Source organism: Falco biarmicus, chromosome Z (assembly GCF_023638135.1).
Source record: "Falco biarmicus isolate bFalBia1 chromosome Z, bFalBia1.pri, whole genome shotgun sequence".
In the NCBI taxonomy this organism is placed as follows: Eukaryota; Metazoa; Chordata; class Aves; order Falconiformes; family Falconidae; genus Falco; species Falco biarmicus.
In genome coordinates this window covers 72,234,164-72,249,868 of record NC_079311.1, presented here as the reverse complement: position 1 = coordinate 72,249,868, position 15,705 = coordinate 72,234,164, and the positions used below count along the sequence as shown (strand labels likewise).

The 15,705-nt window shown below is 39.3% G+C and overlaps 1 protein-coding gene across 1 annotated transcript in view; it reads left to right on the top strand.

The window, feature by feature from the left end:
• The window catches only part of SLC1A3 (solute carrier family 1 member 3), a 68,213-nt gene that overhangs the window by 36,750 nt on the left and 15,758 nt on the right, over window positions 1-15,705 (top strand). Inside the window, exons 4-5 of the mRNA XM_056325130.1 lie at window positions 10,957-11,161; window positions 12,541-12,583. Coding sequence (XP_056181105.1) covers window positions 10,957-11,161; window positions 12,541-12,583 — 248 coding nt within the window. The remainder of the gene's footprint in view (window positions 1-10,956; window positions 11,162-12,540; window positions 12,584-15,705) is intronic.

The following is a 15,705-nucleotide window of genomic DNA, read 5'->3' as shown; positions in this document are numbered from 1 at the left end:
CATACCCCAAATCCCATGTCATTTTGTAAACAGAGATATGTCTCTATCTTTTTTTTAAAGAGGCCATTTAAATCTTGCACCTCTCTGACTAGAATTATGTTCACTTCATTTTTCTAGAAATTCAACAGAAGTGTGTCTTCAGACATCTGTTACATGCCAAAGATGTAAAAGCAAATGCATTTTTACATTAGGATGCATTGTGAGTGACTGTTCCTTTAATGATACCTCTGATGTCACATAAGTATTCTCAAGTTTGTCATTTTCAGTAGCAGCTAAAGCAGATCAGGAGTGATATAGCACAGTAAATAGTTCACAGCTTCATCACATGGTATACAGCCAGTCAGATAACAGAGTGCTGTACATTTGTGGAATGCTGTTTAGTAAGTGCTGCACATACAACAACATGTCTGTGAAGGACACCAGGCACAGTGTACCAAAGCTCAGACCAGCATTTTAGCAGATAAAAAGCTACCACATGTATTTTACGAAACTGTATGATGGATTTTTATGGAGTGCTAAGTAATGTGCTTAACACCATCCAGAAGGCAAATGTATCTTTATCACTGGTATCTTGCCAGCATGTGGTGCGTTTCATGTTTAAAGTAGATACTTTTGGCAATATGTTCAGAATAAGCGAAAATTAATATTTTCATCCTTGGGGAACTGGGAAGAAGTCCTACAACTACTGGCTTATTTATTTCAGTCTTGTAACAACATGTCCTGTAGGATTCAAGCTAACTTAATGTGCTTGGTTTATCAGATACGACTGTTAACTTTTTTCCTAATTAAACTGAAATAATTTACCGTGTTACATTATGATTCTTCTTCAGGGAATGTACTTGCTTATTTCACTCATGATACAGAAAATAAACAGCTTTATGCCCAACAGAAGAATCCCATTTCCAGGAAAGCTTAGTCCAAATGTCTGGACATAAAAGGATGTCTTTTCAGAATTGCACTGTGCAGGTAGCAGCAGTGTTTTGTTACCAAAAAAAATTGTGAGCTGCTATTTTCTGTGTTCCTGGGTCTCTGATTCTTGGCTTGAAGACAGTCAGTCCTTTGTACTCTGTTATTACAATGAGGTAACCGAAGAAAGAGAGTCTTGGTTTGAGACTGTCAGCTGTTACTAATCACTGCTCCATGGCTTGCTGTGAATCCCTGCTTGCCTCTCCCTCCTGCTCTGCTTAGCACACATAAAGAAGATAAATTACTCCCTAGTTTCCTTTCAAAAAGCATATTGTTTGGCACATTCCAATACTGTGAGCAAAAGATGGAATAATGCGAAGAGTTAAATGGGTATCTAAACAGACCCACAGCAGGGTCTTTCTCCAGCAGATGTGAGTTTCAGGAAATGTACTCTCCTACTGGTTCTCCAAATGTATTCTGTCATACTGCAAACCCGAAAAGTAAATCAACCGTACTTCTCAGCACAGTAGAGCATATTCTTGTAAGAGGTTTCCTGTAGTAACGCAAATATCACAGACACTCAATAAATGAAGCAGCTGAGTGTACCATATTTACATATCTCATTTTACTGGGAGGTGTAACACTTTGGTGTCTATAAAATATTTAGCAACAGCAAGCACAGGCTGGGGAGGTTTACGGAATTCTTCCCTGCCCTCAGTGACTGATGTTTTCCTGACACAGAGAAGAATTTTAAAGGAAGAATCATAGAATGGTTTGTGTTGGAAGGGACCTGTAAAGACCACCTAGTCCAACAACCTGCAATCAGCAGGGACGTCTTCAACCAGATCAGATTGCTCAGAGCCCCGTCCACCCTGACCTTGAATGTTTCCAGGGATGGGGCATCTACCACCTCTCTGGGCAACCTGTTCCAGAGTTTCACCACCCTCTTTGTAAAAAATTTCTTCCTTCCACCTAGTCTGAACCTACCCCTTGTCCTGTCACTTCAGGTCCTACTAAAAAGTCTGTTCCCAGCTTTCTCATAAGCCCCTTTAAGAACTGAAAGGTCTTTCCAGAGCCTTCTCTTCCCCAGGCTGAACAACCCCAACTCTCAGCCTGTCCTCACGGGAGAGGTGCTCCAGCCCTCTGATCATCTTTGTGTCCCTCCTGTGGACCCACTCCAACAGGTCCGTGTCTTCCCTGCGCTGAGGGCTGCAGAGCTGGATGCAGTACCCCTGTGGGGTCCCACCAGAGCAGAGCAGAGGGGCACAGTCACCTCCCTCGCCCTGCTGGCCACGCTGCCTTTGGTGCAGCCCAGGGTACGGTCGGCTTTCTGGGCTGCGAGTGGGCGTTGCTGGGCCACGTCCAGCTTTTCACCCACTAGTAACCCCCAATCCTTCCCTACAGGGCTGCCGCAGCCTGTACTGATGGCCAGGGTTGTCCCAGCCCAGGTGCGGGACCTTGCACTTGGCCTTGTTGAACCTCATGAGGTTCCCATGGGCCCATTTCTCAAGCCAGTCCAGGTCCCTTTGGATGGCATCTCATCCCTCAGGTGCATCAACCACACAACACAGCCTGGTGTCATCTGGGAATTTTCTGAGGGTGCACTCAATACCACTGTCTATGACATTGATGAAGATATTAAACAGAACTTGTCCCAGTACAGAACCCTGAGGGACATGACTTGTCTTTGACCTCCATCTGGATATTGAGCTGTTGATCAGTCAAGTTACTTGTGCATAGAAACAAGCCAAGTAAGAAGTGAGCAAGGCTGTGGAAAACCCCACCATGAAAATAGGATAAAAATAGCAACTGATTTGAACTGCAAGCTCAATAAATTTCTAACTAAGACTGTAATATATTTGCCTGCTGCATCAGAATGCTATACTTTATGAGCCAGGAAATACTTCCCAGCATAGATTACTGTCATATTTTTTAATAAGATAACAACGAATTTTGATGCGCTGAAACTGAGCAGAGTTTCATAAAGTGAAGTTGTTCCACAGTGATGAATAACAACAAAATGGTGTTTCATTATTCATGGTTAACTGAAAGCCACTGTAAAGCCACCAGAGATTACTTGGGCCTCTACCATTCATCCCAGTCAGTGATGTTCTGGCATTGTGTTATCATGGTTTGACATTTTCGTTCTGATGAATAAACTGTGGCTAAGAAGGGCATCATTGGAAGCAAAGAGTGTAAAGAATGAAAAAGTATGGTCCGTCACAAAATATTTTCCCTTAACAAGAATTAGAAAGGGCTGGAGGAAATATATTTGAAGCTAGCATACGTTACATCTGTTTGCTGGCATTATTTTTAGGCTGTTTCCACACAGAAGTATGGGACCAACAGAAAGAGTATAATGTTCAGTTTGCATCACTTTTGCACATGCAAAAGCTTTCAGAATCACTGAGAGGTAGGTATCCAGCATCCACATTCAAGGGTATTTCAAAACAAGTATTCTATGAATATCAGAAATAACTATGTATGGCAGGGTTAAGTTAGTGTCCTTTTTCTGAAGTCTTTTTTGATCATCTACAACCTTTCTCCTCGCTGTGGTAGTGGAGGATCCACAAAGAAAAGTACATTGATTTCTTTAAGTGCTTATGTGGACTCTTTCACATGTTGTTAAATCCCATCTTTCTGTTAAAAGTCTGTAATTTCTCTGATTTGCTCACACAGTGAAATTTTTTCTTATGTGTAACAGGAACATGTCTGTACCTTCACAGTGGTATATTTTTCTGTTAATTTTTTTTGAAGGCAGCACTGTCTTGAGCAGCTGTGGCCCTCCAGATGTCTCCTGAGCCCAGGTGCTCTCTCCTTGTCATCAGATGGTGGGCGGTGTTTCTCAGCTACCTGATGAGAACAGAGCCAGTTTAAAGATAAGCAGGGAGAAGTAAGGAATGCTTAACTTGCTTTAGCAGTGCTGCCACCAAAGAATGCAGTTTAACAATACAGCCAACTGGAAGTTATGGCAGACTGCTGACAAAACGCTTGTTTTCTGCTTCCTGACATGCCTTCTTTCTGCTTCCCTTGTTAAAGATCTGGTGTTCACATAACATGATTCTGAGATGATTCAGAATAACAAATTGACAGAAAAACTAACCCTACAAACCCTAAAGTTAATAGCTTCCTGGTGGCAAGGGGTGGGACAGGACTACAAAGCTGTGGGGCAGGTCTAGTCCTTTAGGAGCCACTCCTAGCCATTTAATTGGCTAACTGAATTGCATTGCTATATCCCAGCCATGCATTTCATTAGTCAGCTTGGCTTAATCACAGTCACATGATTTTGGATCAAATGCAACTGCTAATTTTCCTGTGAGGTGTTTGCCTAGTGTTCCTAATGGACCTGGAAAAGTTAATAAAATACCTAATTTCATTATTTAAATTTCCATATTCCAAATAAGGGTAAGTTGAACTGAGATTTGGGGGCAGCTTGTCCCATCAGTTCATGCAAAAAGGCATACAGAACTATGTTTCAGGCACATATTTCATGTGGCTTCAGGAAGTCATTAGCTGTATTCAATTAATATAAACTTCACCAATGCATATAGTTCCTCAAAAATGTTAGTTAGCTTTTTTTCTTTGCAATTTTATTCTTTTACTACTACTGCTATTAAAAATAATAATCTAGAGTTTGGACTGATTTTGGACCTGGCCTTGCGAAGGACTTTAAATTCTTGTCAAAGCTTTAAATGCCATTTAACTTTTGTTTTCTGGGAATGCTCAGCACCACTCAGGACATGCTTAGCAGCTATCAGAATAAAGCTGTAGAGCTTAATCTTGTTAATTAAACTTGGGCAATACTTTTGCTGTCTTTACCTAACTATTGCTTTTCCCTACAATTTCTCTGCCAGCATATTTTACCATGACCTTGCACTGTGCTACTCATTTCCACAAATCCTCATCAACATACACGAGGGATTGTTCTCATGGTCTCACATTGAGAGTTTACTCATCACACAGTACTTAGGGGATGTAGGGGGTTGGGAGTAGCCCATTTAAGACTGCTTTATTAGGAGACTGAAAGACAACTTTAAAGAAACAAAATTAGGGCAACACTCCTCAGTCACCAGTTGCCATTATTACTGGTCCACCACAGGAGGCCTTACCAAGCAACTGCAACTTCCTAATGAAGATACTGTAAAAAATAAACAGGAAAATAATTTGCAATTAAGAGATGCTCTGTTCATACTGTTTTGTTTTTAAAGACTGAGTCGAAAACTTCTAAAGGAAATTTATGTTAAAATCTACATTAGCAAGGAAGTGCCGTCAATTCAGTTCTAACACGTCGAATAAAGGTTCATCATGATCATAGAAATGCTTTCTTTTATTTCCAGTAGCCATTATCTAGAAGGACTGGAATGCACATTTTGTTCTGCATGCTCATTCAGAACTGCTTCATAATTTTATGTATTTCTAAGAACATATTGCTATGTCTCAGCAGGATTACGAAGTAGAGGCATTCTGTTATATACCCACAGATTGTAGCCTTGTGCCAGTGGCTCCTCAGCCAAGTGCCCACATCAAGGCTCTGAACTTGTGGTTCCTCTACTAAGGTTACTACTGTCCTATGAGGAGCAGCTGAGGGCTCTGGGTTTGTCTGGTTTGGAGCAAAGGGGGCTGAGGGGCGGCTGCTCTCTGCAGCTTCCTGGGGAGGGGGCGTGGGGAGGGAGGTGCTGATCCCTTCTGCCTGGGATCCGCTGACGGACACGCGGGAATGGTTCAAAGCTGCACCAGGGGAGGCTCAGACTGGACGTCAGGAAGCACTTCTTCACCGAGAGGGTGGTCAGACACTGCAACAGGCTTCCTGGGGCGGTGGGCGATGCCCCAGGCCTGTCAGTGCTTCAGAGGCATTTGGCCAATGCCCTTAGTAACGAGCTTTAACCCTTGGTCAGCCCTGAAGCGGTGTCAGGCGGCTGGACTAGGTGATCGTTGTGCATCCCTTCCAGCTGAACTACTCTATTATATGTTTAAAGTTTTCATCACTGTGCATCAAAAGTAATTTTACAGAAACCAAAGGTTAAAAATATTGTGAGCAAAATGTTAGATGGTTGTTACAAATGCAAGAATTTTAGTATAGGAAAGCAATCACATAAACTTGTTAGTTTTTCCAAAAGTTTTTGAAGGTCAGCAAAAAGATTTCCGAAACAGGGACTTTAACATGAAAAGTGGTAACTGAGCATTTTAACGGTTTTCAATCTAAAATTATATACATGTATATATGCATATACTCACATGCACACCCCCTCATCCCAGTGAGAGGGTCTTGCTTGCTCTGAGAAATGAACAAATCACTGAAGGTACTAGGATCAGTCTAAGTAGCGACTGGGTTTTTTTAGGAAAAGCAAAAGAAAATTAATCTTGCTACTGGCTCAGTTCTTCAGTGGCATACTACTTATTGTTGAGTGTAAAGAAAAAGATCCCATTTAAAAACAGGTAGTTATGGACCCTGATTCATCAAACCACTTTAGTTAGTGATTAACATCAAGGACAAATATAAGTCCAAGAATGCTTTACTGACTAGAAGTTTACACAGAGAAATAGGGGCTCAGTTAGAAATAAAAATATGCTTGTTCCATTTAATGGTGCAAATATGAATATTCCCTCTTCCTAAAACAAAAAAAACACAGACAGAAACTCGTAGGTACTGTAACAGGAAAATGAGGTATGTGCTTAAACTCAAATCTCAGACTGAAATAGCTCATAATTTATGACTTGAGGACATTGGACTGTTCTGCAAAAAATCGGTTGATGCAGTCATGTTAATTAAAAGGAGAAAATATTCTGAATCTGTAGGACTTTTTAGCTTAGGCTTTACTTTTTGGTTTTTAAAATGATGCCTTGGAACTTATTTTTGAACAAGCAGATCTAAAGCTATTATTGGCTTAAATGTTATCTAAAGAAAACATGCTTAGTATATTTTATGAGTACAGTACCATTCCTCTGTGTTAGTGTGCCCTAGTATAGTCCAAGACTACACATACATTATGCACAGCATGCTTTCAATGTCAAGAAAAGTAAAAACAATATAAAGCAACTCTGGATTTGTCAATTTTGGAATTCTGTATTATCTAGAATCATAAATACAATATAAAAGAATATAAATGACACAAAACCAGACATAGTCTAGTAGCTATTCAGGAAAGTTGCTGCACCATCAGTTCATGTAGAGAAACATGATCAAGCCAGGTGACTGATCAGAACTATCAGATTAACAATTCAGAATTTTTAACAAGTTGCCTTAACCAGATTTTTTCTCCTTTCCTTTCAGCTTTTCTCTCTTTCTCCTCCTCTTGCAATGACACTTGCTTGCTGCCTTTCCTATGACACAAAATATTTCCCTTTCTTCTCTTAACACTTTTGTTAAAGAACAATGTAGTGCTTTGCTTTTTGCCCTGACACTGGAGAACTCCTTGTCATGTCTTTATTTCACCCACAGTGTGACTGATTCCTCACTTACTTCTCAAGAGAGGGAAAGAGTAGGTGAAGGGAGAGGACAGGGGTAAGGGCTTGGGTTTCTTTGCAGTTCCACAGACTTAGGCCTGCCCCCTTCTTTCTTCTCTTCCCTTCCTCCCTCCCTGCCTCCCTCCCTCCCCATCAACACTTAAAAAATCATTCCCATTCATGTTGTGTGCGCGCACACGCTGCGAAAAATTACAGGCACTCTGCTCCAGGTTGCCTTGACAACTCCAAGGCATCCCTGTGCGTGGGGACCGGTGGCACAGCAGAGTTTCCCAGGCCCCCTGGGGAAGGGGAGGGAAGAGCGGAGGCAGAGGTGCTGGAGCCAGCAGCAATGTGGAGGAGAGAGCTGCGAGCAGGATGAAAGCGGCACATACATCTCCCGTGGGACAACGGGAGTTTTGCTGGCCGGCTGTGAAAGGACACACTGAGGATACAATAGTCTGTGACACATGAAAGCTTTGGAGCAAACTTTATTGCTTCTCCGTCAAGGACCCTTCCAGAGCCCCATTCAGTGCTAAGTAATCTTGTCAACATCTTAAAAGTGTAAATAAAACAACCTCAACCCCTTTCATTTTCCCATGTTTTGAAAACAGATTTTAAACACTTTTTTAGATAAATCTTGTTGTTGGTATGCTGGAAGCTTTTGCAGTTTCAGCCCTGGATGGTACCGACTGTCCCTCTTGTGAGTTCCCTGAGTTCCCACTAACTTCAGTGGGAGGGAAGGTTGCCCAGCAGCTTCCCAGTAAGGGCTCTCTGAGGTGAGAACATGCTTCCTCTTCATACAGCTTCTGTTCATCCTTAGGCTTGTCATCCCTATGCTTTGAATGCTTGTTGCTATATATGCCATGAGCAGTTAGAGCTCCAGACGAGAGGAACTGCTGTTCTCTACTTTCAAGCTGAGAAGTCATTTATGTGATAGCAAGAGCAGGAATGAGACTGAGCAACCTAAAATAAGGGGCCCTGTACTCACAGCCAGAGTGCATAATAGGAAACCAAGCTGGAAAGCAGCTTATAAAGACAAAGTGCATGACTCTTGCTCCTTGACATACCACGTGCACATGGTTCACCACTCAATCCCAGAATCTGTCCAAGAAAGAAACAGGATCACAAACTCTAATCCTTCAACACAGCGATCTTCAGTGGTGAAATGTGCCCTACACTGACTCCTAGTGATTTTCCAACTGCAGAAGACCCAACCTAGTGGCCAATGTGGATTACAAAGAAAGACTTGCTTGCTCAAAGCAGTAAGCACATACGGCTGCAAAACCCTCTAGACTGACAGTGCTCAGCATCTGGCCCTGAATCTATTATCTGACAAGGGCAGGGTACTGGGAACTGACTGATTTAACACCTGTGCTTTTCCAAACCTTCTTACCAAACTATCTATGTTAACATTTTCATGCTTAGGATGTAACCAAGTTTAAAGCTTAAAAAGTTTAGCTTGGCTAAAATGAAAAAATACATAGCCCATTGCTGCTACTTTAGAAACAGTAAGTAAGAACATTAAAAACAAATTAAAATATACAAAGATAAAATTGACTGGACTAGTATGTTTATGTTCATTTTTCACTTTTTAAATTACAATTTGTTTTAAGTTGCATACAGGTAGTTTGAAAATAAAATTCTGTCTGACAGAAACATTGTGCAACTCAGCAGCAGATCTGAAATTCTAAAAAAATATATATTTTTATGAATTGCATAATTTTACTTGTATTATTTTGCATTTGCAATATTTTGAGGAGCCAAAAAAAAAAAAAAGTCAATCCTTCATCCACTGACAAGAGGGCTAAGGACTTACCTCCTATTTGTAAATATAGGAAAACTATCTATTACTTAGTACTATCTACCATTTTCTTCACAGAATTTCAAAACATATAGGTAAACTTACCACAAACATTATCATCAGGCTTTACAGATGGAAAAGCTGAGCAAAGAAATGAAGGATTAAGTGCTTCAAACGTTGGATTTCCATTTTCAGTCTCTTAGTATGCCTGTAACACTTTTGTTCTTCCACCACAATGACACACGAAAATCAAGCAATTCGGGGTGCAAATCTAGTGATCTCCCTTTGCAATTCATTTTGTGGGTACAGATCTTACTGGCTCTAATGGCTTCTGTCAAAACAACAGGCAAACACCAGCTGAAATGCAAGGGTAAGTATGAAGCATGTGATTGGTTTTATACTTTCCAGATTTGATCAGAGCCTGGAACACAGCCTTGATCTCAGTTACATCAGTGACTAGAATATTTTCATTGTAACTCCAGTAGCACATATTTTCTCCTTTAGAAGACAGGCAGAAGTACAATATATCTACAATGATTTGAGAAAACATTTCGTTTTGCCAGGTCGTGATTCTAGTCAAATGTTTCCGTATTATTTCTATTAATGCAGTCCTTTAAACACTTCTCCTCTGAGACAAGTACCCAGAGAAGAAGGTGGCCAGATTTCATTGTATGTTGTATGTTCAAAGATGGCATTTAAAATAAATGTCTGGGCAGTCCACAGAAGTCTGGATTAGACAGTGTTATATAGGGGTCCATAGGAGGAGATGATAAAGCAAAGATACCCATTCCTGACCTTTTTTTTCATTATGCATTTTGAAAGCTTGGTTCCAACAAGAAGCATCACCAATGTTTTGGGACAGATGGCGTAGCCCTCCAGATGAAGTATGGGGAAGTTATTGACTTTACTTTTAAGGAGAAGCACCAAAGGAGCTTTTAAAGGAGAACACCATTAACTGGACCTGCTTGGAAAGAGAAAAAACATTTCCATTTCTGACAGTCCTCATGAGACACTCCTTCTCAGAGACTCAGAGATTTCCCTGGCAGAACTGCACCTTCATTTTAAAAACACATCGCAGCCCTCCTGGTGCAATCTCACAAACGAACACTTTAGCAGATGCCATTGTGAGCACCCCAGTATTCACATTAGATCAGATGCATTAAGACAAGCCAAGAATTAGGATTAATGTCGCAGGTTTTGCAAAGCTTACAAAAGACTCTAAATGCTTATTCATACAATAGTAAGGATTTTCTGAAACAAGCTAACAGCATTTAATCTGTTTTAAACTCCCATGGCTTGGAACAGAGGCAAACTGAGGTCATTCCATTAGGGTATGAAGAAAACTTCATACACATGAACTAAATATTATCAACAATATCAAGTAAATATTATCAACATTACCTGAGAGTACTGTGTTTTCTTTCTTACTATTACAAATTAGCTGCAGCACATTTCTAAGGCACATTTTTCAGACTATGCTAACTATGCTAATCAAAAACCATGAATTGGCTCACTGGAATATGGACAGTGCCACGCTGCATCAGACCAATAATTCCTGCTTTTAACGAAGTGTTAACAAAGCGCAGAAAGCTGTAAGTCTTCTAATAGAAAATTATAACAAGCATTAGGGGCGGGATGGGAAAACAGCGGCACTATGAGCTGCAAAAGAGGGCCAACTTACCTTGGGTAGCTTTAAATGTACTAGTCATCAAAACTCTTCCCACAAAACTGTTTTCATCATGCTGAGTTTACACTCTTTACTCACAACTGTATGAGGTGAATATCCTTGTGCTTAAATTTACTAGGAATTGCTGCCCTGGATAGTAAAGCATCAGGGAAGATGGGAATCCGAGCAGTAGTCTACTACATGAGTACTACCATCATTGCTGTACTGATTGGTATAATCATTGTGGTCATCATCCACCCTGGGAAAGGTACTAAAGAAAACATGCACAGAGAAGGCAAAATTGTGCAAGTGACAGCAGCAGATGCCTTTCTTGATTTAATCAGGTATGGCTATGACATTGCACATTTTCTGTACCAATAGCAACGACAATAATATTTAGATTCACGTGAAAACAAAGTAGAAATTTTAGACAGCGACTGCATAAACTAGCTAAATTTCTTTCAACTATGTGATACCAATATCTCTAAACACTATAACACTACAAAAGAATACATGCATTTATTTTCCAATCAAGCTCTTGCAAGGGAAGAAACTACTTTTAATATTCAAAGAAAGATTCTTTCTTTCATACACAAAAGAAAGACTTCTCTTCTGCTATCTGCATGGGTCTTCTCCCCTCCTTCCAAAGCACAGTCCTTATTACCAAAATCCTCTGCTTTCCTTTACTTCCAACCTTTTACAGTTTTCTTACTTCACTTGAATTCCTGATTTAGCTATTCATCTTAATTTTGAATTGTAGCTACCAATCTGGGTGCATCTACTCAACGTGTTAAATTGTATGGATGGGAAATAAATCCAAGGAACAGGCAAGTAAAATGCTTGAAATAGAGGGGCACAGATATAAAATCTTGTTTTCTCCTTGCTCAGAGACTCTGCAATGCCTCTTTTATAGAGCTAATATGTCACAGATGTATTCCAGGGAGTAGGGAAGCTGAGGTTTTGAACTCGGGAGCTTTTCCACAGGTAAAGCCACCAAAATTTTGTGTTCCACTAACCCATTTGGAGAAACCAGAGACATGGAGAAAGGCCTCCAAGAGTCATGCTGCCAGGAAGGGGGACTTCAGAAAGACCCATGAAGAGGTTTGCACTCAGATTCCTCAAGATTTATTCAGTTAGGCTGCTTCTAATTCCCTCAGAAATGTCACCATTTTGGAAAGCAAAGAAACAAACCCCCATCTGTAACAAATATAGAGAGACATATATAATTATATGTCTATGTGTTATTATTAAAGAATACTCAGAGTTCAGAAACGTTTATCTCTTAATCATGACAAGACTCTAAATTGAGTGATAAGTGTCATGTTGTACTAAGCTACATGCCTGCAGAAACTGAGAAGTAGAAATACATTAAATATTGATAACCTTTTTATTAATCTGGATTCAGAAAGCATCAATAAATACAAAACTAAAAGTCAACACTGACCCACAGAGCTTTGTTCATTTGGTAACTTAGCTAATATTCTGCTCCATAATCGGATCTCTATACAATATTGGATACACAGATTGCAATTGCTAGGATCTATCCAACCCACTAACCAGGCCAATGCTATATGCAAAGCTCTACTCACTGTATACATAATTACATATTTGTCTTAGGATTCCTTTGAAAATGAGCTGGTCAATTCTTTTATTAGCTGTGCCCCTACTTGGGATATCACTACAGTCTGATTACATCTCATGTTATTTTGTTTCTTTTTCACAGAAACATGTTCCCTCCAAATCTGGTGGAAGCTTGCTTTAAACAGGTAAAAATTTTTTGTTATTTCCAACCAGATCATAACAAAGTAAGAAACTGAAATGAAATAGCATTTTTTTTTAGGAATATCACGTACTTACAGCAGTAACAAATCTTATGTATGCTGCCAACTGTCAAAAGCCCCTCAAATTAAACCAGCCAAATCTGTGCTTTCCTTTCAATCATATTGTCTTGGTATGTGCTACAAAAAGTGAAGAAAACACACCTGGCACAGCAAATAAACAAAAGAGGTTTTCAAAATGTCAAATTCATAAGTCTACAGGAAGCTTCATTCAAGTCAATACAGAATTTACTTTTCACAACCAGTATTATGTTAAATGGAGATATACTGAGATACGCCTCATCTGCACAAAGGCTGGAGGATGTTCAGGAATGTCATGCTCAAAACATGCATAGGTTTGAAACAGAGGAAATGATTTTGTGGGCATCAATAAATAATCAAACTAGAGGACTTTCTGTGACCTATGGTAGGGGTACATAGGAATGCTCTTCTATTTTGCTTCCCAAACTCCTCTATCATTAGCCTAGTCTTAACCTTAACTGTTCTATGGAGAAAATAATAGTAACTAGTTACATTCTTTTTTTAAAAGGAGAACATTATAGATTCAATGAAACCTATAATATGTATTTCCATAATCTAATTGCTTCATATTGACTCTACAGACAGTCTTGAACTGATATTCTTTACCAGTTATTGCTGCAGCGATAAAATAAAAAAAAGGCTGAAATATGGAGGTCAAGAAGCCAGAGAATAAAGTAGAAACTTAACCAAAGTGCAGCTGAGTTGTGTCTTGTGGAAGAATTGAAAAGAAACAGTAACATTTTCTTTAGTTATATAAATAGAGAGTAATAAAAACTGTGGCTTTCTAGATTAAAGATTTGGTCAACATTAAAGATAAACTACACCCAGATCCAAAATCAACAAATGCTGTGCCTCTGTTTTCAGTAAGTATGATGATGAACTTAGGACAGGGACGCAGAATAACAGTATGGAAATACAAAAGTCTGTATCTAAACCAGAAACAAAAGTCAAAGAATATAATGTAATGAAGTCAGGGAATTACACAATCTATATCTCAAAATAATGAAAGAATTAGGGCATAAAGTTACAGATCTGGCCACAAGTTTTTTTAATAAATGTCTCAAATTGGGAAGTTATTATCTGTAACTGGTGAAAGCAATCATAGTGCCTTTCAAATTGCAATTTCAACAAGATTTGGGAATTTATTTAAGTGGTTAGTAACATATTAGCTTGAGTTCAGTTGTACTGAAGGATGTAAGTACCTTGAAGGAAAGAGTAAAGGCTTCATAACAAATAAAAATGAAAAACACATTAAAAAAAAAAACAAAAACCCACAACAAAAGAACCAACAAGGTGAAGAATAACATGGGTTTCTGAAACCTAGATAGTACCAGAATATTCTTCCACCTTTCTTCCAGAAGATTTCTCTTGCTTGGTTTGGCGGTTTTGTGGGGCTTTGTGGGTTCCGTTTTTTGGTGTGTGTGTACCACGGAAGCACAATGATCAAATCTCTTTGGACTTCCGTAAAACAAAGGGTTTAATATGAGGGAAGTGAAATAGTTGAGCAGGGGATAAGATTACTGTAAGAACTGTAAATTTGTAGAGATAGCAATAGAAGGACTGAAAGAATGAGTGTACCTTAATTGGTACTTTTATGAATGATATGGCCATAAGATGGTTATCTTATGGTTATCTCCTCATAGCTCTTCATCACATGTGAATAAAACATTTAGAAATAAACAGTAATTCCTGCTTTGAAATGGGAAGCCATCAATGGAAAGAAAAACAAAATTTAAACCCCTTCAAATTCAGCTCTAGGATATATTAGGTGACATAACTACAACAAAAGAAACAAAGCCAGAGGAATGTGGCTGGAATACTGAGTATGTTCAGCTCATTACACAGTAACATTCATGCAAAATTACAATGGAGACAGGAGTTGCTGGTATTATCAAAAGAACACAGCATACAAAGCAAAAAGAAGCTTGATTTAAAAGTATTCGGGTACAGAAACCAAAGTGGGAACAGAGCTGTATAAGATGAAGAAAAACGTTTATACAGTAAGAAGTGGGTATCACTATGACTGAATTTAAAGTGGGAATTAGTAAAGGTTTTAATCTTCATTACCTACATGAGGTCCTGGAAAAATCTGCAGTTAGGAGTTGTGGTAGCAAACTACCTCATCAGTTTTAAGATACAGCTTGAAGAATTCTTTCAATAAAATATCCTACAGCAACAGGAAACTTGACTCTGTGACTGGCAGTCCTAAATCTATGTTCTTAATCAAAGATCTCCTGCAGATTCTGTTTACACTAAGTATATTGTATTTCTCATGTGCTTTACAGCTTAAAGGGATTTCCAAAAAATGGTTCCAAAAAATGGAAATGTTCAGTGAAAGTTTTTTCTCACTTTCAGCAGCAGCTATGCTTACTGAAGCACCAGGATTTTGAATCTGTCATACTGATACTATTACCTTTTGAATCAGGTACCAAAATCTAGATTTTTAGGTATAAGTTATTTTATTGTAGCAGACAGGAGAAACAAGTATATGTAAGATTCATAGGTATCCAGATGACTTTGTCCATCTAACTCCATAACTTTATTTTCAAAAGTTCACATCAGGTTTTTCATATGTTTCTTAGAAGATTTATGAAGATGGATGATCCATCTGGCACTGATCTGGTTCTGTAACACTGTTTGCTGGCCAAAACACAAAACACTCATAGTCACACACTGAAGGGTGTAATACTGACCCCCACACAGCTTTGCACACCTGGAAACCATCACTGGCATATACATTACACATTCAAATCACATCTTTTGATATTTAAGGTGCACATATCTGTCTTGTAGCATCCCTAGGCAGGTTTCTTTCCTGACAGACCTGCACTGAAACCCACTGGAAGGTTCTTGTTTCTTTCTCACCACAGCCAGCAGACAGGTCCCCTAATGACTGTGTTGGTACCCACAGCGGGTTTTGAACCTGTTACTTCCCCATCAATAGCAAGCATCAAAACACCAAAGCAGCTCCACACAGGACCAACTATAATTTCCCAAGTTTTTAACCTCAAAAGGTCAACCATCACTCA